Source organism: Taudactylus pleione, unplaced genomic scaffold (genome assembly GCF_031769625.1).
Source record: "Taudactylus pleione unplaced genomic scaffold, aTauple2 ptg000216l, whole genome shotgun sequence".
Classification (NCBI taxonomy): domain Eukaryota; kingdom Metazoa; phylum Chordata; class Amphibia; order Anura; family Myobatrachidae; genus Taudactylus; species Taudactylus pleione.
In genome coordinates this window covers 11,734,705-11,759,718 of record NW_028284618.1, presented here as the reverse complement: position 1 = coordinate 11,759,718, position 25,014 = coordinate 11,734,705, and the positions used below count along the sequence as shown (strand labels likewise).

Below are 25,014 nucleotides of genomic sequence, written 5' to 3'. Positions count from 1 at the left end.
GGGGTGAGGCATCACAGAGGGGTAGGTGGGTAGGGATGAGGGTTGGCAATGTAGGTGTGGGAAGATAATTTTTTTTTTCTTCCCCAATTACCAAATCATAGAGCAGACACTCAAATCCAGCTGAATGCCTCATCTACCTCATGTGAGTAGCAAGTTGATCTAAGTGGTCGGGCGGCTTTTTCAATACCTCTTCAGCCTGCCTCATGAAGTCGTCAGAGGACTGGGAGGTCTGCGGCTGCTTTCTACCCTGCCGACGCCTTCGTTTCTTTGTAGCTGTTGGTGGTGGGAATGGAGGCAGTGAATCCTCTCCCTCACTTTCCCCAATGACACTCAAATCATGAGTCCCTGCCAACTCCACTGCTTGGGTGGGAGTCTGTTGAGAAAAAATAATGATCATGTTTTAACCAATATTTTAGTTTTTTCTAGTTTCCTACAACCGTGGAGGAGTGGAAAACCATAGCTGAGGATTTTGAAAGGCGTTGGAATTTCCCTAACTGGGGGGAGCCATAGATGGGAAACATATCCGCATTGCCACCAGCGGATCCTACTATTATAAGTATAAGGGGTACTTCAGTATCATTCTTAAGGCAGTAGTGAATGCCAATTCCGAATTTCTGTTTGTGGATGTTGGCAAGAATGGCCATGCTTCGAATGGTGGGTCCTTCAAACAGAAGGCATTCTACGAGAGGCTCACCTCCAAGGCCTTTAACTTGCCTACTGTGGAGGAAACCAAACCTGGCTTAAAATTTGTGGCTGATGAGGAGTTCGAACTGCACGAGAATATCATGAAGCCATATGCACAAAGGGGCATTGCCAAAGAGAAATGCATCTACAATTACAGGCTTTCCAAGGCACGCTGTATTGTGGAGAACACCTTCGGAATTCTCAGAAACTGCTTCCGCATCTTCCACACCTCCATAAACCTTTGTGTGGACAAAACAGACTGGGTCGTCTTGGCATGCTGTGTCAGGTACAACTTTCTCAGGCACAAAACCACCAAACAAAGGACATCAGGCACAGCTATGCCAGAAGATCTAGACCAACCAGAGGAGATTGTACAATTCTCATCTGTGGCAACACCTGGGCTACACAGGCAAAACAGGTGAGAGGAATACCTGGCCTATTTTAATGGACCGGGGCAGTGCCATCACAGGAGGATTGTCTCAGATAAAGCGGAGTGGACATTTGGGGACAGTAAAGAATGTGAAATGGTTTTTTTTGTCTCTCTACCTACCAAACCTGCCTTGGACATCTTGATGACATCTTTGGCCGCCTCCTCCTCTCCCTCTCGATCAGCCATCACCGACCTTTGCTGAGGCTCTTGCTCCAGAAGAAAGGAGATCAAGTTATAGTACCACAAGGTGGGGTGGTACACATCATCAGCGGTGGCTCCAGACCTTTTGGACTTCGACCTTCTTTCTCCCTTTCACAAACACAGTCCTGAGGTTGTGGGCCTTCTTCCTCAACCTTGAAACTGCTGCAGCGCTGTAGTACTGACTACTAAATTGGGTCAACTCCAACAGCTTCTTGGTTTTGTTGGCATAGTCCCGACATCTTACCCTCCAGAGACATTCCTTGGCTTGGTAAAGTTTAAGGAAGCCAGTTATGAAATCTCGTTCATGATCCAAAGAAATGTCTATGTGTTACAAGTCGCAGTCACGACTTGCTTCCCTCTAGCAATTTACCTCCTTTTGGCAGTCTGGTTCCAGTTCCATTGGTTGCTAGGTGATCTGGACACTGCAGGATGTCACGTGCTGTCCACAGCATGGCATGATTTGGTTCCTTCCCCTTTTTGTACATGCTGGCCTTTTGCCGCCTCACTGATTATAGCGTTGCTTGTGGATTTCTCGACTCTGCTGCATGGTCAGCATTCTCATCTTTCCTGGTCGTAGCTTATGCTGTTGCCCCGGATTCCAGACGCTCCATCACTTTCCTGGATGCTATCGGCTTCCAAGCTGCTTTACCAGGCTTCCAGATGTTCCGTCAGCCTCTGGGTTGCTACCGGCTTCCAAGCCACTCCAGCCACTCCGTCAGCCTCCATGCTGCCGTCGGCCTCCATGCTGCCGTCGGCTATCAAATCCGCATCATTGGCTTCCAAGTCACTATATTGACTCTTCATATTGTACTACCAGCTTTAGCCGCGCCATCGGCGTACAAAGCCGCACCATCGGCTCTCAAAGCCGCATCAGTGGCTTCCAAGCCACTACATCAGCTCTTTATATTGTACTACTGGCTATAGCCGCACCATCGGCGTACAAAGCTGCACCATCGGCTCTCAAAGCCGCATCACTGGCTTCCAAGCCACTACATCAACTCTTTAAATTGTACTACCGGCTTTAGCTGCACCATCGGCGTACAATGCCGCACCATCGGCTCTCAAAGCCACATCACTGGCTTTCAAGCAATTGCATCAACTCTTCAAATTGTACCACCAGCTTTAGTCGCAGCATCGGCGCACAACGCTGCACCATCGGCATACTGCGCCACACCATCGGCTTTCATAGCCACACCATCAGCTTCTTAGTCGTACTGCTAACTTTCCTCCCAGTATCCTATATCTGCTGCTATTCTCTGGTTTCCAAAGGTAATCAGTGTAAACCTCTACTACCCCGAGTAGTAAGTCCAGGCGGCCATTTAAGTACCGGTTAACGTCTTCCAGTTCTAAGGGAACAGTGGGTGGCTGTTAGTGGCAGAAGACCTCGCTAGCCTGAGTCCTAGGGGTTTACACAGAACAGCCTAGGAATCTGTACCACTATGAGAAAAACAACACAAAAAAAAGTTTATTAAATGGATATTTGCGATAAATGATTTTAAAGAGATTGATTTTTTTTATAGTATTTTTAATGTCGCCGTATATTGTAGTTATTAATGTTGCTTAAAGTTATAGCCTGTTTAATGTTGAGTTAAGTTATGGTGAGTTAATGGTGTTTTAATGTTTATTTCATTTATTACTTTTTTTTTAAATAAAGTTTTAATTAGAATACTTTCATTATTTGAATATGTTTATAAAATGCATTATAATGTATATACACTTTTTTGGGGGTTCAGTAGTCCACCAAATACATTTAGTGGTCAGAGTTATATACACGATAGGGCCAGCCACACACTGGTGGTCAGTGGGTCATGCATTTATACACATTGGTGGTCAATGGGTCATGCATTTATTCACATTGGTGGTCAGTGGATCATGCATTTATACACACTGGTGGTCAGTGGGTCATGCATTTATTCAGATTGGTGGTCAGTGGATCATTTATTTATACACATTGGTGGTCAGGGGCAGGCACAAATTGTTGGTCAGTGGGTCATACATTTATACACATTGGTGGACAAGGGCGGACACACATTGGTGGTCAGTGGATCATGCTTTTATACTCATTAGTGGACATGGGAGGGCACACGGTGGTCAGTGGGTCATGCATTTATACACATTGGTGGTCAGTGGGTCATGCATTTATACACATTGGTGGTCAGTGGGTCATGCATTTATACACATTGGTGGTCAGGGGTGGGCACAAATTGGTGGTCAGTGGGTCATGCATTTATACACATTGGTGGTCAGGGGTGGGCACAAATTTGTGGTCAGTGGGTCATGCATTATACACATTGGTGGTCAGTGGGTCATGCTTTATAGACATTGGTGGTCAGGGTTTGCAATAATAACACATTGGTAGTCAGTGCTGCTGACCACCAATGTATCCACTATAAACTTTCCAAAATAAGGAACGCGCGATCGGGTGTGCCAGCTGCTCTAATCACTTCCTTCTCCTTCCAAAGCACGGTGCTGCACAAAATGGAGACCGTGCGCATCGAGCCATATATCACTCAAGTGACGCAGATCGGACGATAGATCGTGCAATAGATCGTTACTGTCTTGGTACAAAATCATGTACGAGATCGGCAAATCTTGCCTGCTGTAGGCAGGATCTGAAGATACGACAGACAACCTGCGGGTACGCGCATTGCACGTTTTACCCGATTTAACGTTCCGTTGCGTTGAAAAAAGGTGAATAGTGCAATATCGTCTAGTGTGTAGGCACCTTTACCCTGCCCCACACACAGTAATTTACATTCCACCAGCCATTGCCCCTATAAAGATGCGGTCATGCCCTCTTCAGCAGTGAGCCACCACAAACATCTAAGAGTGGGGCCCATAGAGTCATAATGTGATGTGCCTCCCTTCATGCCTTGGTAATTCTCCTGGTGACCGTGGTCCAGCCGATCTAATTATTTAGTTTATTCAGGGACTTTTAGACAGTTACAGAATTTGATGCTGATTACAAGTTATGACAGATCATTCAACTCCTTGAAATGTGCACTCAAAGAGAGCAGTGTTTCTAGTGCACACAGTACTATGGGGGGGGGGGGGCTATAAAGATGATGCCCTGTGATAAGTAGAGGATTTGTAGCTATGGGCAGCTTTTGTCCGCTTTACTCTTTAGAAGCTTTCTACATCTCCTCCATGGTCCTGATAGGGCAAGTAGGTTGTCACAGGCTTGCTTAGACATTCCTCCCCAGGCAAGGGCATATTAGGAAGGAGCCCGTGTGCAGTCTCCATGTGGGCCTCCTCTCTAACCTGTGGCACAGGTGAGTAGATTCTAGCATTGTGCCAGAGTCTACTGTGCATGCACAAGTCTCTAGGAACATGGCAGTTGCACCAGCTTCCTGGTGATTTGTACGTGGAACTTCGGGGGACAAGAATTAAACAGCTGTGGTGTTGCCCCCCTCCCCCTGCACTCATTATAGATACCCCACTGACTGTAGAGCACTTTCCCAAAAAGTGATGACATGAAAGGGAGTGCAAAACACTTAACAGAGAGACCAACCAATATTTCTTTTGTTTACTTTTTTTGCTCTAGCTCCATGCAACCATTATTTTCATTATTACAGGATGCAGTAATCCTACAATGCAAGGTAACATTAAGGGATTGGTGTTTCAGAATGAACTGACCAGATACTATAGATACAATCTAGATTTATTAGTGTTTTCTGTTGGTCTTTTCTTTGCCTGAAAACTCCTGCTAGAATAATATTCTTTCTACTTCCATATAATATATCATCCATGCCTACACTCCCGGAAGTCGATTTTTCGGGTAGCCCCTCGGAAGTGTAGGCAGATCTCCCGCATCCTGACCACTGCCTAGTGAAGCGGCCAGGATGGGGAGATTTAATGGGGAATTTTGCGGGTCCGCGATGAGGGGGTGGGGCTAAACGTCGTGATTTGCGTCATGTAGCACCGCCCCCTCCTCGCGGACCCACGAATAGCAGACTTTTCCAATGATAGGTAAGGGGCCTGATTACATCACCAGCCACGTCCCCCCGAACCAGCCTACAGGAGCAGCTGTCCAGGCTGCTCCCGTAAAGCATATCTGTCTTTAAGGATTTTAGGTCCTCTTAATATTTCTTGCACACCATACCCACATACCTGTCATCTATTGCCTATAAAGAAAATACACATTTAGTTCATTATATTTCCAGCAATCTTAGTGTTTCTAAATCTTTCCATCCCTCTTGAATGCAGTGTTATTTTTATATTATTTTTTTTTTCACCATGGCTAAGTGTTGTGACCTGGATCGGTCACCTTCTCTGGGCCGTAATAATACCTTCCACACTCAACAGCACTAGAGATGTGAATTCAACTCTTGAAAACTGCGCATCAAATGGCAAGTCCTTATTTTATACTTGAATGTCAGACTCCCGCAGGCGTAAATTAAGTGCTTAAATTAAATGAAAGCCCACAGCGTTTAGTGCCTAATTCTATCACATTTAGATGGAAAAAAAAGACCCTACAATGTTTAACCATTTTAAAGTTTTCTTAAAGTGGCTGAGGTTACATTTCACCGCACATGCGTTGTGTCTTACATTAAAGAATAAAAACAGTTATGTCAACGGCCGCTAAAACAATATAATTGCTATTGTCGGTTTAATATTATTGAAAGCCAGGCCATCCTGCGAAGACTGGAGTGGAAGCCAGTTCTCAGTGCTTTCACTTTGTACAATACCATTGTGTATTTCTGCAATACAGTATTTCAATCTGAATAGCATTTTTCTTTTTATGGTGCTGACTCATTTGAAAAAATAATGTTTGAATGCTGTCTAGACTTCGGGTCTGCCACCACACTAGGATTACTTATAGCAATAATGGCAATTTTCAGTGCATATGATGTATGCTAATATATATTAAAGTACTACACACACACATATATATTTTATCAAGTACTTTTTTTCCAGTTACAGCAAGAGTGACCCCAGTTGTTTATTAAAATGCTTGTTCGGTCATACTCTACCCTCCTTTGCGAAATATAATTTTGCATATGTCATTTTTTAATTTTATTTTAATTTTTTGCTGCTTTTTGTATTTGTAATTGTCATGCTTCAATAAGCAAAACATTTGTTTGAAATAATTTTGCATAAATATCATGTTCTAGTCTCACAGACTTTTTTGTAACGACTTCTACCTTCTAAAATTACCAAGCTTGTCTTACCATAATGACCTGCATTGCTGAGTAGATGCATTCTGCTTCGTACAGTGTTTTCTAGTCATAGCCTGTTTACCAGCAACCTTATGTTTCCTTCCCAAGTGCCCCATGAACAGAGTCGTCTGCTCGTTTTGCTTCTACTGTTTTTCGATATTTTCTTTTTCCAATTTTTGTCTTGAGTTCCCTGATGCCCTGGAAATATCAGCTGAGCCGTTGTTTCATTTTGCATTTATTTATTTTTTTACAGTTACCCTGGAAGAGATAGCGAGACTACGGCACAGAGCATTTTAAAAGTTCCTACATTAAGTTAACCTGAGTGCGGCATATAACGTGTAAACATTGCTACATCAAAATAGCGACATAAATCAGCTAGACAAGAGCGGATATGTTTTAAAGTAAAGGTGGACACACACTCTACAATATATTGTACGATATATCGTTCCAACGCGGGTTGGAACGATATATTGTACACATCATATAGTTTGAATGGCCGATCCGCCGTTAACGGCGATCGTTCCATCTGCTGTTCTGCATGACAGAACGATACAAATATGCAATGAACGACACGGTGTTACATGCAGTATGTACCGATACATCGCGCAGTCATACATTGGATCGGGCAGTGCATGTGCGTACAATCCTGGTTTAGCATTTACTATTATTACACTTTGAAATCCATCCGTCAAGGGCACCAATTATCAGCAGGTTTGTAAACCCGACGGATAGTCAATCTACCCCTCAGACTCTGTAACAAACTCCTGTTTGGAACAAAGGCAATTAAAGGAGAGGGTCCTAGGTAGTTGGGATGGCCACAGAGTGGTTAACAATCAATGGTGCTTTGCTTAACATTGATTGCATGAAAGCATTGACAGTAGCCATTGATGGTTTGCACCATCAATGTCTTGCACCATCGATGGCCATCCCTGCTGTGGGGCATGGTGGACAAGTCTGGTACGGAGTTGGGGCTTAGCGGTACATTCAGGGGGAGAGGTTGCCATCAATGGTGAAGAACCATCAGATCTCTGCCATTCACTGGAAAAACCATTGGCCAGCTGTGGCAAGCTAACAATGGTTGTTAACCATCAATAATGCATTGCCATCCCTATTAGGTAGTCTCGGGAATGTGAGGTGAACTCTGTAAGATACTCCAGAAAATGTATATATCGGACTCCAGGTGCAAAGTTGCCTATATCCCATTACAACTTTCTATATAGGGCAGTAAAATATAGGCCCTCATTCAGAGCCGCACGTTAACAACAGTACGCTCGTTGCGTTCCGATGTTGACTAACCGCGCATGCGTCGGTGTTACACCGCGCATGTGCGTACGGCAGATTGCGAGCTTTTTTTCTCTCATTCCTAAAATAGCGTACAGGAAGTGACATGTCAAATGTGATTGACAGAACAGGGCGTTTTTGGGTGTTGACGGGGGTGGAGATGAAAAAACGCAGGCGTGGCGAGGCGTTTTTGGGGCGTACATACATTAGCAGATGCGAACGTCAAATGTGTTCGGACCGTCTCATACGTGACTGAAACATCCGCTTTCCCTTCAAAATGCTCGCACAGCTTAGGGTCAGGATTACTCGACCACATTGGCAATGGCCTTCTCCTCCATCCCGGGACTCCACGATGGTGCAGCGATTAATCGTGGCTGGTCAGTAAAGTAATTAGTGTTGGATTGAAATCCGGCTTGGTATGTGTTTGGAAAGCAGTTTATTGGGATAGCACAAAAGCGTACGCAGGTGGAAATCAGAGCTGCTAATGTCATGATTACATAATCAATTAGCGTACATTTTTGGGCTTTTATTTTGGCCACAATTTGGTGGTTATGGCCTATTGTAACAATAATGTCATCATCTTTTAATTAGCTCCCCTTTTTTTTTGTTTACTGTGGAATTTGCATCGCTATGTGTTTTTTTAAACGTTCCTTAAAGAGGCCTTTTTTTTTAAAAAAGAGGGTCAGTTTTTGCGTTTAAGGCCAGGATTAAATGTAACCCATTTGTACAATAATGTCACAATACAATGTCAGTGTTTTGTTTTTAATTTATTGTTTACACACAAACAAATTGGCATAATATTGTATTGCCTTTTTTTGTGGCCAAGATATTTGATCAAAAAAAAAACAAAACATAACTACTAACATAAGCGTAAATACAAAATTTAAAAACATTTCACAAGAAAGGAGAGGGAAGTTTTGACCAGAAAGGAATATGAGCCAAGCACAGAAGGAAAGTGGGAAAAGTCGCCATTGCTGTCACCGTTTTCTCGCCCGTTTGGCTGGGTGAGGGTGGGCGCCAGACCGGGTCCGGGATGCCATTGGGCTGGCCTGTCCAGAGGCAGATGTTGTGGCCTCTGGACTAGGCACAGGGCTAGGCACATTTGGAGGATTGCCTGATGTTGTGCCAGAGGTAGAGGATCTGGATGTTCCGGCAGGAAGGGAGGTCGGCTCCACCATGTGCTGGCGAACGAGCTGCTCCAGGGCATCGGCGATGCGGATGTTGGCCCTGGTATTTTCCGCCAGGGCCTGAGCAATGGTCACGTTGGCCGCAGCATTTTGCTCCAGGGCCTCAGCCACCCGTATCAGACTGGCGTCCATCCTCTGCAGAATCTCCGTATGGCAATCCGATTTAAAATTGAGTTCTGTGAGGAGGCCCACTGCCTGCGAGGGGGCACGCCCTGGACTGGCTTCTGCAGGGTCCTCAGGCGGATGTACTGGTTCCTCCCCTGCAGAGTCAGCAGAAATTCTGCGGCCAAGGCTCCCCTCTGGAGCAGACTCATCCGCCTCTGTCTCTGTTAGGAAATTGGAGAAAAGACTCACATTAGAATCTACATATTGGCACAATAGCATTTCTGAGTTGGTGACATCACAAGACTTACCTTGGCCAACATGAGGAGCCGCAAAGTCTGGCATGTCCGTATCCATGTTGGACACGCCAAACACCTCCACAGCCTGCACACACCCCTGTGCCATCTCTTCTAAGTCTGTCAACTCCAATGACACAGGGGTGGGACCCCCACCTGTCCCCCTTGCATGCCTAGCCCTGTCGGCAAGTTTTTGTTTTAGACGATATTTGAAGTCTGCCCATCTGTGGAATGAATTTGGAACCATTATCCTTTTTTTTACAATGGGGTTTGTTTATAGGATGGGAAAGTGTTTACTTACCGCCGTTTGACATCCCGGGCTAGACGGACATAATCACCCACCCTATTGACAGCAACGGCGACCTCCTCCCACATTCTCCACTTCTGGCTTTGGCTCATATTCCTGGCTGCCTGGGGCAGGATGTCAACGCACTTCTGGATCAAAACCTCCATCTCCTTGCTTGTGAAATGTGGCTGCCTTTTTTTTTTTGCAGCTTTGGCGGGTTGACTGGGGCCAGCAGTCTCTTCCATGTCATCCTCCTCACCTATTTGGGTAAATATGCAGATTTAGCCACTTCACAACTTGCACAATATTATGTTTTAAAATACTCATTGACACAAAATGCATGAAGGCCTTACCGCCGCAATTTTGACCATTGTTTCCCTGGTTTGAAGCCATGTCTCTGCTTCCAGCATGAAATCATCCAGAAATTCTATGTGATTTCGTGACGTATTTATACATGCGTCGTTAGTTTGCGGCCGCATCATTGATTGTGCGTCCCTATGATTCATCCTTAATTTGTGCGGGAAAATAAACACTATTTATGGCTTGGTGTGTGTGGATTCGAGGTGGGGTTGTTGGAGTGTTGTCGGTTAAGTGGTTTGGATTTGGTTGGTTGGTTGCGTTTGGAGGATTTTGGAGAGTTGTTTTTTTGTTTGTTTTTGCTACATTTCTTTGGTTTTTCCGTTCGCATTTTTTTCATTTTTTCAACATCCTTTCCTGATTTGGTAAGTTTTGTGCATTCAAATTTGTGGCCAATTGGTGTATTCTTCTGTTTTGTGGTTAGTTAATTTGTTTAACACTCATTTCATCTTTTTTAGTTTTTTTTTGTTTTCGGACCCAAAGAAGTTTTTTGAGGACATCTTATATATTCGAGTTGGGTAAGTCCATTTTTTGTCTTGCATTTGCGAATGAATTACGGCATTTTTGACTGTTGGTGTAGCGCCTTGCATTTGCGAATGAATTACTGCATTTTTGACTGTTGGTGTAGTGACTTGCATTTGCGAATAATTTACCGCATTTTTGACTGTTGGTGTAGTGACTTGCATTTGCGAATAATTTACCGCATTTTTGACTGTTGGTGTAGTGACTTGCATTTGCGAATAATTTACCGCATTTTGGACTGTTGGTGTAGCGCCTTGCATTTGCGAATGAATTACTGCATTTTTGACTGTTGGTGTAGTGACTTGCATTTGCGAATAATTTACCGCATTTTTGACTGTTGGTGTAGTGACTTGCATTTGCGAATAATTTACCGCATTTTTGACGGCTTATTCATCATATAATCCAGTTTTGCTTTTCCCTTTTCCATTTTTTGGGTCCATTTGAACCCTATTTGACGTACGGTGTGCAATGTAGTTTTCATCGATGGCCAAATGTGTTTTTCCGCTATTTTCTGTGTTGGCTTGCAACAATTTTTAAACAAAAAAAACACCCTCTAAATTTTTGAAGTCTCATTGTTGCCTTTTTTACAGTTTATACGTATCATGACAATACCCCGGCATGTAAGCAGCTATGGATGGTATCAGAAAGCTAAGTTGTTTTTTCTTACTTTTGGGGTGGGTCAAAAGCCTTACATTGTAAACTTTGAATTTCAGGTAGATCTGGGGCGAATTGTTCTGGCCCTGCTCCCGGAAGACGACCAACCTCAAACTCGTCCCAGGCGTAGGCATCGTAGGCATGCAAGGCCCCAGATATTTCGAACACGTGTCACCCTTTTTGGAATGCCCGATGATGAGGTTTTAAGACGCTACCGTCTACCTCCCAAAATCATCATAGACACTCTCTCATTAATAGAAAGTGATCTTGAGCGGCAAATTGACAGTCCAACAGCAATACCACCACTGACGCAATTTATGGCGGTGTTACATTTCTGTGCCTCAGGATCGTTTCAAACAACGGTGGGAATAGTGGCGGGCATCTCCCAATCCTCCTTTTCCCGGATCCTGAGGGCAGTGATGGAGGCACTTTTCAAGCACCTCCATCATTTTATTAAAATGCCTTTGGATATGGGTGCCCTTAGTGTGGCCAAGGCCAATTTTTACCAAATAGCTGGCTTCCCACACATCATAGGGGTTGTGGATGGTACTCACATACCACTTCAGCCTCCAGCACGGCTGGAGGCAATATTTAGAAACAGGAAACACTATCACTCCCTGTATGTAATGGTGGTATGTGATGCCTCCCTCCAGATCCTGTCCCTGAATGCTAAATTACCCGGAAGTGCTCATGACTCCTTCGTCATCCGGCAATCAGGGATATGGCAGAAATTAACCAACCTACAAGCTGGTGATGCGTGGCTTCTGGGTAAGTGGAGACCTTTAGTACATAACAATGTTAAGCTTGATACACAGTGTTCCTGATGTGGTCTATTTTTGTTCACAGGAGACAGTGGATACCCTTGCATGTCCTGGCTGCTCACTCCTTATTTGGCTCCCACACCAGGGCCACAAAGTGCGTATAATTCCGCACTTACAGCCACCAGGCAAGTGGTGGAGCGCTGTATCGGCCTTTTAAAAGGCCGATTCAGATGCCTCCACCGCTCTGGTGGCGAGCTCATGTATGTGCCGGATATGGTGTCTAAAATTGTGGTCCTGTGTGGGATATTTCACAACATTGCCATAAGGAGTGGTGTCCCAATGCAGCCAGAGGATGCCTTACCTGAGGATGGCCCCCCCGAGGTTGGTCGAAGGTCAGTATGTGGGGGGGCCATACGCGATGATGTGGTGGCCAGATTTTTTAGGTAAGTTTGTTCAAAACTCCAGTGTTTATACCTAATGTGTTTGTTTTTTTTGGCAAACATCTAATTTTTTTTTAATTTTCTCACCATCTTCTGTTTGTTCACATAATCTTTGGCACTCCAACGCTCACTACTTCCTGCTACCCTTACCAAACCTGGATCTGGTCCTTTTGGGCATATATTCTGGAACCCATATCGCAACGCCATGTTTGTGGAATCATGTTGGCATGGTCCTTCGTCAACCAGTTCTTGATTTTGTGTTTTTATTTATTTTTTTCTTGGTATGTGTTGTATTTGAATTTATCACTGTGTATTTTTTTTGGGAGTGACCACTTTGTTTTCTCTGTTATGTGGTGAATAAATGTTTGAAGAGTGAAATGGTCTTCCTTTTTTGGGACGTTAACAGCAAGTGTAACCAGGTTAACACAAGTTACATTTGACTAAGGGGTAAACCAGTACTGACGCCAGTTGAGCAAAACTGAAATATGTTTTCAGCTTTCCAATCCACACCAAAAGGAAGCCTGGCCCAACCTTGGGATTTGTAAGATTGGCCTAAGCAGCTTGCGCACCAAGTAGGAACCTGGAAAATGTAGAAATCTGAAATTGACACTACACCCAAAAAGGGAAATTACATTGTTACTGTTATGTGTTTCTGGTGTCTGTTTGACATACAAAGACAAAACACAATCTAACTTTTAAAAAAGGGAAATCCTTGCAGGAACTTATGTCAGGCTAAACTATCTTGCTTTTGGTTTTTAAAAATGAGCCACAACGTATATTTGTCTTTAAAAATTTATTTGGCAAATACAACAAAAAAAAAAAAACTAATGCCGAAGGAGGCCAGACAGCCGGTCGAGGGCCACCAGAAGGCCGATTACATGGTGGCGCATCTGCCCCACAACATCCGCCACCTCTTGCCGACGCCTCTGTTCCTCTGTGGGTGAGAAAAGTGTGTGGGTTAATACAACAATAGGGACTCCACAGAAAAACATTAAAAAAAAAACAAATCACTCCTAAACCCAAAAACATAAATAAAAAGGGTGGGCTGGCAAAAATACAAGGCCTAGGTACAAATTCCCACAGGTATGATATGTGTATGCTTAAATCACCAGGAAGAGGTAAAGGCAAACCTTCACAATCAACAAAAGTCAAGCCACAAAAACACGAAGAAAGGCACGACACATGATTACATACAAACAGTTTGTGGTTTAAAAAAAAATAATAAAAAACATACCGGGAAACAAATCGGGAGCTCCGGCAAAACCTCCATGATCCTCCTCGGAGGATCCGTCATTCCCCAAAGAATGGGGCGGAGTTATGCTGGACTCCGGGGAGGGGGTAATTGGAAGAGGGGTGGGTGGAGGAGAGGGGGAAGTGGGACGGAGGGGAAGGAGGCCCGACATTTCCGGGAGAGGGTCTGGGAAGGATGGGGAGGAGTGGGGAATAGGCGAAAGATTTGGGGTGGAGTGTTGGCTGGGGGTTGGGGAGAGTGGGCGGGAACGCCGACGTTGACGGCGGAGTCTTGGCTGTCCCCCTAAAATATGTCAAATACATTGCGTTTAGTTTATGGACAAATCCGGGCAAACAAACAAAAAAAAATAAATAAAAAAGAAATAAAACCAAAAAAAATAGCAGTAGAATTAAAAATTCATAAAAAGAGGGAAAACATGCAGACGCAGATATGAGTACAAATAATAAATAGAACAGACAGGAAAACATGCAGACGCAGATATGAGTACAAATAATAAATAGAACAGACAGGAAAACATGCAGACGCAGATATGAGTACAAATAATAAATAGAACAGACAGGAAAACATGCAGACGCAGATATGAGTACAAATAATAAATAGAACAGACAGGAAAACATGCAGACGCAGATATGAGTACAAATAATAAATAGAACAGACAGGAAAACATGCAGACGCAGATATGAGTACAAATAATAAATAGAACAGACAGGAAAACATGCACACGCAGATATGAGTACAAATAATAAATAGAACAGACAGGAAAACATGCACACGCAGATATGAGTACAAATAATAAATAGAACAGACAGGAAAACATGCAGACGCAGATATGAGTACAAATAATAAATAGAACAGACAGGAAAACATGCACACGCAGATATGAGTACAAATAATAAATAGAACAGACAGGAAAACATGCACACGCAGATATGAGTACAAATAATAAATAGAACAGACAGGAAAACATGCACACGCAGTTTGCCCCACAAACACAAACATTAAAATCACAATACATAACACTTACTTGCCAGGATCTGCATGCGAAAGCATGCCAGCAAGCGGGGCGTTCGCCGTTGCAGGTCGGACCACCTGCGCTCCAGCTGCCCGATGTTGCGGCGTGATCCGAAGGACCGCAGGCGGGACCGTACCTCCGCATACGCGGAGCGCTTCTGCCGGTTGGTCATGGGTTCTGGCTGGCTGGTGATCCGGCGATCCATGACCTCCGTAAGCACCAGCAGCTCACGCCTGGTGAATGCGGAGGCTCTCATGATGGCAATGGTGTTTTTCTTAAAAATCATTTTTGATAAAGTGTGTAAAAATTTTCTGATTGGCTAATGTATTTTGGAAATTAACAGGAGCAATTTTATTGGTTAGTGTATGAGTCATGTGTTCGACAGGGCCAGAAATCTCTGGAGAGTTAGGATAGGCTTGATGCAGTGACATGCGTAAGCAAATTTAAATAAAGAAATGAACCCAGGGAAATATGCGGGGATACACAGCAATAGTACAATTGTTTAATTGTGGTTCACATGTTTTTTAAACAATAAAAGCGAATGTTTCATCCGTATGTATTCTGCGGGTAAACACAAACACAGACAAGAGTAAAGTTTCTTGCATTGTGTTGAAAAAAAACAAACAATTAAGCTAATTGATACATTGATTGGCATGATACGATTGATGGAGGTAGGCAGAATAAAGGAGCAGGTAATCGACATCTGACAAGGCCACTTCCTGTTTATACGTGTGCGTGCGTTCCTTTCAAGCCATTTCGGGGATGTACGCTCGCTATTTCGTACGCTCGTTAGTTAGAGGAGGGGTCGTCAGAGTTTAGGGAGGAATTTTAGATGCGAACGAAAATACGAGCGAGCCATTGAATTTAAATATTTTTGTACGTACGCCTAACGTACGTGCGCCCGCTTGCGTGCGGCTCTGAATGAGGGCCATAGTTCACAAATTTACAAAATGCACATTGTCATTCTTCCGTTCACTGCGATGGGCATCATATGCCTGTGTAAGAGTCTGGCAAAGACCATTCATGATCCATAACATTATTAGTTTCCCAGGAAACTTTGCGTTGTCAGGCTAATGTAATAAGTAGTGATCCTTGCAGGCATAAATCATGCCAAATTGATAAATTTAATGATGATTTTAAGTGTCATTGTGTCTTTTCTTATTTACACACATTAAATTATGTTAGTCTGAGGAAGGGAGAAGACAGTCACACTGCCAGCTGCAAAATAACTATTCTAAACTCTGTCTACGAAGTCTCTGGAAGAGGCCTTAGGCAGACTTTCTACCGCTTTTCCACCAAAATCCCGGCTCAGACCCCATAGCCACTACACCCTGGACCCAGATTTTTCCCGTGTCAGCCCCGTTACAGTGAACCCAGGTCCAAATGCCAGTCTCACCCAGCTTTCTCTCACCACAGAGCATGGCTGCTTCTCCTCTCCGGGTCTCAGTGTGCCCAGTGCCCAGCTCTCTCTCTCTAGCTCTCCAAAACAGCTTCTTCCAGCATGGACGTGTCTCCTCTCAGGGTCTCTGGCTGATGACATCACCAGCCAGCACCCAGGAGGGTCCAATCAGCGGCATTTGCGGTTACCCGGGTTAGATAACCCGTGTAGGACCTGTTTCCACTGCAGCGTTACCGGGTCTTTCCTGTGTATTACCAGCTCGAGACTTGGGAAGGAATCCCAGGATTTTTTTCTACAGCAGTTTCCACTGAGCTGCGACCTGGGTTGACATGGCAATAACCCTGGTTTTAGCGGCAGTAGAAAAGGGGTATTCTAGCAATATAGTTTTTTTTAATCTGTACACAAGAATAATGCAACCGGACTGTGTAGAAATGAACTGTTAAATAAACTGTTTTAAATAATTAATTTTACCTCTGGTGAATTGTTTTCAGGCAAGTTATACTAAATTCAGCATCTATAGTAATTATTTGTAAGTTAGTGATGTTCAATGCTTCAAAGGTGCACAGTGGTATCTTGTTAGCAAGCGTCTGAACCATTTTTCACTCTACATATCGATCTTGTTGCCTGTCAGTGCAAAGTTGTGGAATTTGAAGACTAGGGGCTAAATTTACTAAACAGCAGTTTTTTGGTGTTCTGGCGGTTTTCCAACCTGGAAATTTACGAAGGCTGAAACCGCATGGAAGATCGCACGTTAGAATAGAACAGAATATTGATGCACCATCCATGTTTTAGGGTCTGCAAAGAATAGAATAGGATAGAAACCCCTAATTTATCAAGTGATAGTATTTCAAACCTCAGGCAAACCCGCCCCCCAAAAAATGATACGGCTCAGGCAGACTATGCAGAATGTGTTTTTTTGTCCCCGGTAACACCCCTAGCCTTAAGTTTCAGAAAAGCAGGTGGCTTACACCCTGGGCAGCTGTCGTTTGATATATACTCACATTCCTAGAAGCTGGGGAGACAAAAATGCCCAAACCTTGTTTTTTGGTGTTTTTTTTTAATGCATTTACTAGTTAAATATAATATTTTACATTAGATACAGTAAACTGATTTTTTTTCTTCTGATTCTTCCTCCAGATCAATAGAGATTGACTCTGGCTTTTGTAAGTTATACTTTTATTCAGTTCAGCATCAATAGTCCAAGGCAAAACATGCAACAATCGCAGCCTTTGAATATGCTATAATAACATAGCAAAATCCTCCTCTGGTTATATCAATACATGCGGGATTTGACCTTTTGCCTTTTGCTAAGAATGTAATAACAAGTATTTATGGTGTTTTCAGTCTTCTTGGGTAAATTGCAGGTGTGAAGAGAGTAGGGTGCTGGACATTACATATAATGGTTGCTGCCACATGGCATCCCCTATCACCAGCAGTGCATGTGTTATTGTGTGTATAAGCATATGTATACATAAAAAGTTGTATTTATGAGTTGGGTACGGGATGCGGGCACTCGGGATCCCGATGGTTAGAATTCTGTTGCCAGTATCCTGACAGGGTTAGGATATGCAAGTACCCTTGCTCTCCCTCCCTGCACCCTAAACCTAACCCTCCCCCGCTAGTTCCTACCCCCAGTCCCTAGCCCTCCCCATAACCCCAATCAGAGCCGTAAGTAGACTTTTTGGTGCCCTCTGCCAGAAAGAGCATTGGCGCCCCCTCATTTTTCAAAGGGACATAATACACCCTAAAAAGGGCCATGGCTTCATGGGGAAGGGCCAGGGAAGAGATAGGAGAGGCCAGGAGATGCTGGGGATGGAATAAGAGGAAGCTACAAGCAAGAATGATAATAAACATAAATTTGACAGGCCCAAACAGCGCCCCCTGACCTGTGGTGCCCTGTGCGATGGCATCGGCCGCACTACCCTAGCTGCGGCCCTGACCCCAATACTTACCATTGTATTCTGACTGATGTCAGGATTCCGGCTCTAGTATTCTAAACGCCGGCATCCCAACAGCTGGGATTTCAACTACCTCCCATACATATCATACGTGAATGTAACCAGGAGGGTGCTTAGGGAACTACTACTTTCCCTAACCACTTCCCTAATGGAGCGACCAGGACATGTGATAATTCGGGCACATAGTTGGCCAGTAGCGTTCTTATGTGTAACGTTGGCGGCTGGCTCAGTGCTCACTCCGCTAGTGGTTATCCACATGTCCTCGAAGGCAACGTTCAGACCTTAAGCGTGACACAATTGTGAGGTTGGGGCGGGGCGCCTGTCCGCGTCCCAGCCCCCGGTACTCAATGCCGACATTACCAGCATTGTGTTGTTGGGGGCGGGGCCACGATGACGCGATTCAGCGCGAATCGCGTCATCAGCGATTTCCTCTCTCACCTTTCATAATTGATGACCTGTCAATTATGAAAGGTGAGAGAGGAAGCCTGCAGGGGTTGCAGAGGTGTGCGGGCGGCACCGGCTGGCAGACTTGCCCACTCTTCCGGGGGGGCCAGAAGCGACACCCGGTTCCCGGGAGGCTCCCAACCATTTCGGGAGAGTAGGCAATATGGACTTTAAAGAATCCTGCTTCATTGCATGGCCAAATGGGTGTACCTTTTTCTAGCCAGGTTTTCTAGACCCACTCCCTGCATGGTCCATAGGGTACCGGATATCCTAAGTTAAAAAATAAGGCTGCACTTGTAAGCAACAGTTAAACATTCTCCCAGTATCCTCACTGTAGTCTTTATTTCCTCCAGAGTACTTTTATAGCTTAATGTCCCTTAGCATTTACCAGGAACAAATTTACATACAATCTGCTGTACACCGTAAGAAATAATGGGACTGACCCAGAGATGGACGCTGTTCACATCGCTGCTGTGTCTGTCGCAGCAGCGATGGGAAAATGTGCTAATGCAGCAGGAGGCGCCTCCTGACAGCATGACAGATCCGAGTGATGTGTCTGAAGTCCGCCCCCAAACGGCCATGGCCTGTCAATCAAGCTGCGGCTCACCATCGGAAATGTACGTACACCATCGGGTTTGTGTACATCTCTGAATGAGGCCCAGTGTACTCATATGATCCATCCGTGTGGTGCAGGTTCAACTAAGCACACGGTGCCACCGAGCATATACAGGTAACGGGTAATTACAGGAGAGTCCCTCTACTATTGACTCTCATGTGGCACGTTTAGTCAGAAGCTCTATGCTGCCTTTACCGTCCACATCCTCCCTTAGAGGCACCACAGCTAGAAGACTTGAAACTTGTCTTAAATCTGTTTTCTCATTGTCTGGCGCTGTCACCCGGCTGGCTATGGCTGCGGCCTGGGTAGCTAAGGCTATCGAAGAATGGACGAAGGTACTGGAAGTCAGTCTGTCATCAGGCGCTACCAGGGAGCAAATGACTTGCATCTCCGATATCCAGGAAGCGGCCTCTTATTTGGGAGAAGCTGCAATAGACACTGGACTCTTGCTTCTAAGGCATCTGCAACCTCTGTAGTTGCTCGCCGAGTCCTTTGGCTAAGATCCTGGAAAGCAGATACGGAATCCAAGAAGGCCCTTGAAACCTTGCCTTTCTCTGGCAACTTACTGTTTGGCGCAGAGTTGAACAAAATAGTGGCTACCGTGGCGGCCTCAAAATCCGCCTGTCTGCCGTCAGCAGCTGCCTCTAAGCTTAGGGGGTCCTCCTTTCGCACTCAGGGCAAGGCAAAATTACAGCCTTTCTCAGTCAGACAGACAGTCTACTTCTCACAAGACCACCAAGCCGCAAACCAAGAAACCTAAGTCGGTCAGACGTCCAGCTTTCAAGCCGTACGACAAACCCTCTGTCTGATGGCAGCGGGCCTCCTCCTGGGGGATCCCAGGGTGGGAGGCCGACTTCTTTAGTTTGCAAAATCCTGGCATCTAACAACTTTTCAAGGCTTAGTACATCTCCCTTGCGAGTAATATACATTATTTGATGATATGTACAGCTTCTTACATTATATATTATATTCAGATTTAGTAGACATTATAGAATCCTAAGTCTATCCTATACATTTAGGGTGGTGCTGCCATTCTTGTGATGTTAAGGTTTTGCCATTGCTCTGTGTACTGCAGACATTTATATGAGAAAAGGGTTACACAGGAACTATACGCTTTGTGTACATCACAGGCTCAATGAAAAGGAGGGGGAGATGTTTAAGTGATTCCCTATCACCATATGCAAATAAACTGCTTTATTTCAGGTCAAATCACTGTGTGCTTTAACTAGCTCTTACCATTTCCATTGTTTCAGCAAGGCTATCTGCATAGTACTGTACATGACGTGCTGAGCAGAAACCAAGCAATTCTGCAATCAGTATGTCCCAAAAACCTCAAAGCCTCACTAAATGCTTTGGAAGCCACATTGAGCCGTATTCAATATGAGCTTTTCCTGGGATAAAGTATCGGGCGCGTGCCCGCTTTATCCCCGTATTCAATTTAAAACCAGCAAAAACGGGACCCGGCGAATTGGGACCGGCGAAAAAAAATGGGAATTTTTGGGAAATAATTGTAGGACCCCCCCTAAAGATTTCCGGACCTCGGGGATCACTATGGGTACCCCCGTTTTTGCATGCAAAAGAAAGTCGGGTTTTTAAATAGCCGCGCAAGGTGTTTTTTCCCGACATTGAAGACGTGATGCAGAAGAGCACTTAGGTTTTTTTTTTTCGTTTTTTTAAGTGGTCCCATCAATTTTGGGGTACATGAAAATGGGGGTAAGCATTTTTTTAAGTCCCTAAAATGATTTTTCTTAATTCTGCAAAAATGCACCTGCAGCTACCACCTGCATTCTAGAAAACACCTGCCGTATACATGGGGGGACCTCCCCTGAGGCTATTCCGCTAATTTAATAATTTTTTCAAACATTTTTTTTTTGTTTTAAACCCCAAAATTACAGTTAATTTTTTGGGGTGTCCTGATTTTTTTTTTTTTTTACACAGTTCATTTTTAAATGACATTAGCAGGGGTGCAGGGTAATTTTTTTTAAGCCTGCACCCCTAAACCCCAATTCTGCACTTTTTTTCGCCTTGTAAAACATGCTGAAAACTTATCCCTGTTCTTTTTCAAAGATTTTCGAACCTGCGAAAAGTCTTTGAAATTGAATACGGGGATAATTGAAACATGCGAAAATGATGTAATCGGCGATAATTTATCACCGATTCCGACTTTTCGCATCCAAATTGAACACCCCCCTAGTATTACTTTGTTACGTTCCCTGAGCCGGAATCAGCACTTTATTACCACATAGTATTACTTTGTTACATTCCCTGAGCCTGAATCAGCACTTTATTACCACATAGTATTACTTTGTTACATTCCCTGAGCCTGATTCAGCACTTTATTACCACATAGTATTACTTTGTTACGTTCCCTGAGCCTGAATCAGCACTTTATTACCACATAGTATTACTTGGTTACGTTCCCTGAGCCTGAATCAGCACTTTATTACCACATAGTATTACTTTGTTACATTCCCTGGGCCTGATTCAGCACTTTATTACCACATAGTATTACTTTGTTACGTTCCCTGAGCCTGAATCAGCACTTTATTACCACATAGTATTACTTCATTACGTTCCCTGGGCCTGATTTAGCACTTTATTACCACATAGAATTACTTCATTACGTTCCCTGGGCCTGACTCAGCACTTTATTACCACATAGTATTACTTCGTTACGTTCCCTGAGCCTGAATCAGCACTTTATTACCACATAGTATTACTTCATTATGTTCCCTGGGCCTGATTCAGCACTTTATTACCACATAGTATTACTTTGTTACATTCCCTGGGCCTGATTCAGCACTTTATCACCACATAGTGTTACTTCATTACGTTCCCTGGGCCTGATTTAGCACTTTATCACCACATAGTGTTACATGGTTATGTTCCCTGATTCAGCACTTTATCACCACACAGTATTATTTTGTTATGTTCCCTGGGCCTGATTCAGCAGGGGACGCAATGCCAATGTTCACGCAGATCAAACAATGATTTGACATTGTGCATTTGTGTAAGTTGCACTGCGCATGCGTCGCAATTGCATTTCGATTACGTACACACACAGGATCTATTTGCAAAGTGTCATGTGATCAGCATTTGGGGGAAGTAACGGGGGAGTGGATAAGTAAGCCCGGGCATGTCTAACGGTTTCAAAGCTGTTTCATGGGCGTGCATAAATTACCATAGCGATTGCATTAGCAGCGTAAGACCTCTCTGCGCGTGAGGAGAGCTGCAGTGTTTGCGACTGGTCAGACCTGCTGTACATGCTGCGTGACTGCTTTATGTGCGGCAATTGGTACTGATGTTTACACAGGAGTGCGACAAGGGACGGATATGAGAAGGCAGCAGTGGGCGTCTTTAAGGCGGCTGTGATTTGGCAGGCAGCATATTTTCGCAATTGCGATCCTTATGCATTTGCATCTGCTGCTGAATCAGGCCCCTTGATAGTATGATGTACGCATTTCACATTGTGGCCCATATTCAATTCCAGGTGAAAAGTCAGAATCCGCGGTAAAGTATCACGAGTGACGTCATTTCGCCAGGCTGAAAGTTTCCGCCATATTCAGGTGTTTTATTTATTGCAGGTGTTTGCTGAAGGTGTTTTTTTTGCAGTACTTAAAACTTGACTTTAGCGATTTTTAACTATGCCCATTTTTAAGTACCCCAAATTTGACAGGACTGCTTCCTCTATTATGACAAAAAAAACTGCTTAATGCTATTCTTCACCACTTGTGCAAAGCCGCTATTTGGGAGCAATTGACAGCACTTAAGTACCCCAAATAGCTTCAGTAGGGCTAATCGGGGACATCTACATTGATCCCCAATGTTAGTGCATCTTTTGGGGGGTGTCAGGCTGATTTCCCCAATTCTGCCAACACTTTTCGACTGTCAGAGTTTCACTTGGGCGCGTTTTTGCGTCCTTTGGAATTGAATACGGCGAATAGCGGAGGCGCGCACGATAAGTTTCTGCGGCTAATACACGCAAAGTCAGCAAAAAGTGCAGCATGCGAAAATGTATCGCAGGTGCGAAACTAATTGAATACGGCCCTGTATCTTAAATGCCACTGTAAACCCTTTTCTTTTTCCCTCCTAGGCTGTTTTTCCTCCATACGAATCCCGCATCACGACTGCCAAGTTACTTATAGAAGCTGAAGAATTTGAGGTAGGAATATATATTATTTATTATTATTGTTATTATTATTCTATTATCACCTGGGAATTTTGGATTTGTGAGTCCCTTCTTTTGTGCTACAGTATGAAGATGATATTTCATAATTACTCTGAACTTTTCCATACTTTTGAAATGTCAATTTGGATGGTAGCACCTATAAAGCACAGCAAGTGTTTCATTATCCCTGTATGTCACATGGCCCCCGAGGAGGTAAGGATATGACGGAACGGTACGGAGCTCCCACCGTTCCTTGTCCTATTTAGCTGCCATGTGACATTAAAAAAAAAAAAAAGCTTTCTATAAATCTATTGAAGAAGCTATTTTGTCTTCCAGCTCAGAATTAATACCCGACTAGATTTTCATTCAGTCCGTCACATTGCGGCGCACACATACTAAAGAGCATAAAGTGTTATAGATAAACAAAGCTTCAAAGAGAATGTCTGTTTGTTATATTGCTTTTTTTATTTTATTTTTTTGATCAAGTGATGTGGCTAAGTAGAATGTTGTGGGATTGCTTTGATGTTGGCTTATCCATGTAAATTTACTGCAGTATACAAACCCCTTTTCTTCTTGATAAGTGCACATTATTTAGTGAAGATCTTATTCTGGCTGCTCTCATCTTTGGAATAGTAAAATCCACTATTGTCTTGTTCTCCTCCGCAGGATTGAAATCTTTTGTATTTTGGGTTTTTCATTTTTATTTGTTACCGGCAGTATTGTAAAGAGCTGAAAAAGGTATAATTTGTGTACTGCAGTGTGGAATTGTTCTCTATACTCAAAAAAAACAATAATGGTTAATACTTCATTATCTTTAAGAGCCTGGAACATTACTTATTTTGAAAACAATGTTCTTTTGAAGATGTCGTTGAGGCTGAATAACCTAGAGGTCTCACATACTCAGATGTTTTAAAGATGTTGATTGCTAAAGTCAAACACCAGTCCATGCAATTGCTATTATTTATTTCACCTTCCCCCCCCAGTTGAAAGTAAGATGATTTGCATTTGATTGTAAAGGTTTCTGCTGCTGTCTTGATGGGAACTAAGGGCCTGAAGTTTTACGCTAATGCAATTGCAACTACATACTGTCACGGATGGCAATTGCTAAAATATGCTAATGACTTACAAATTTTACCTGAGCATAGGGACGCCCACTGCTGCCTTCCATACTTGCCGACAATCAGCTCCAGCCTTCCGGGAGGGAGCTGATTGTCGGCTAATAGCAGGTGGCGGGGCCGGCCATTGGGGGCGGAGCCGGGGGTGGGGGCGGCCATTTGGTGACACACTGGGGGCGGGGACGCACGATCGCGTCATCGTGACTCCGCCCCCTCTTCACAATGCTGTTATTTTCGCGCAGAATCACGTCACCGGGCCCCCCTCTGCGGGGGTTTCTGTTTTTGTCAGGGGGGAGGTGGGGAGGGTCTCAAGCTTCCGGGAGGCTTGCCTGCCTTTCCGGGGGGCCGGGAGCGGCACCCGAAAATCGGGAGGCTCCCGGCCAAATCGGGAGGGCAGGCAAGCCTGCTGCCTTCTAATATCTGTCCGATGACGTATAACAGTGTAAGCATCAGGAACATCGACGTGGATCGGGGAGCCACGCGGCTTCTGAGTGAAGTCTGACCTGTCTCAAACACTGCAGCTCTCCTGACACGCTGAGAGCTCTCATGCTGCGAAGGAGATCGCAATGGCTAATTTATGCACGCCCGTGAAACACGGACCTTGAAATGGTCCTGACATGGCTGCGTTTGCCTAGCCGCCCCCCTGTTACCTCCCCCAAATGCTGACTACCTGTCACTCATTTGCGAATG

General features: G+C 44.2%; 1 protein-coding gene across 1 annotated transcript in view; it reads left to right on the top strand.

The window, feature by feature from the left end:
- The window catches only part of LOC148517493 (uncharacterized), a 715,840-nt gene that overhangs the window by 138,894 nt on the left and 551,932 nt on the right, over window positions 1-25,014 (top strand). Inside the window, exon 8 of the mRNA XM_088478666.1 lies at window positions 23,135-23,203. Within this exon, the coding sequence (XP_088334792.1) occupies window positions 23,135-23,203 (69 nt within the window). The remainder of the gene's footprint in view (window positions 1-23,134; window positions 23,204-25,014) is intronic.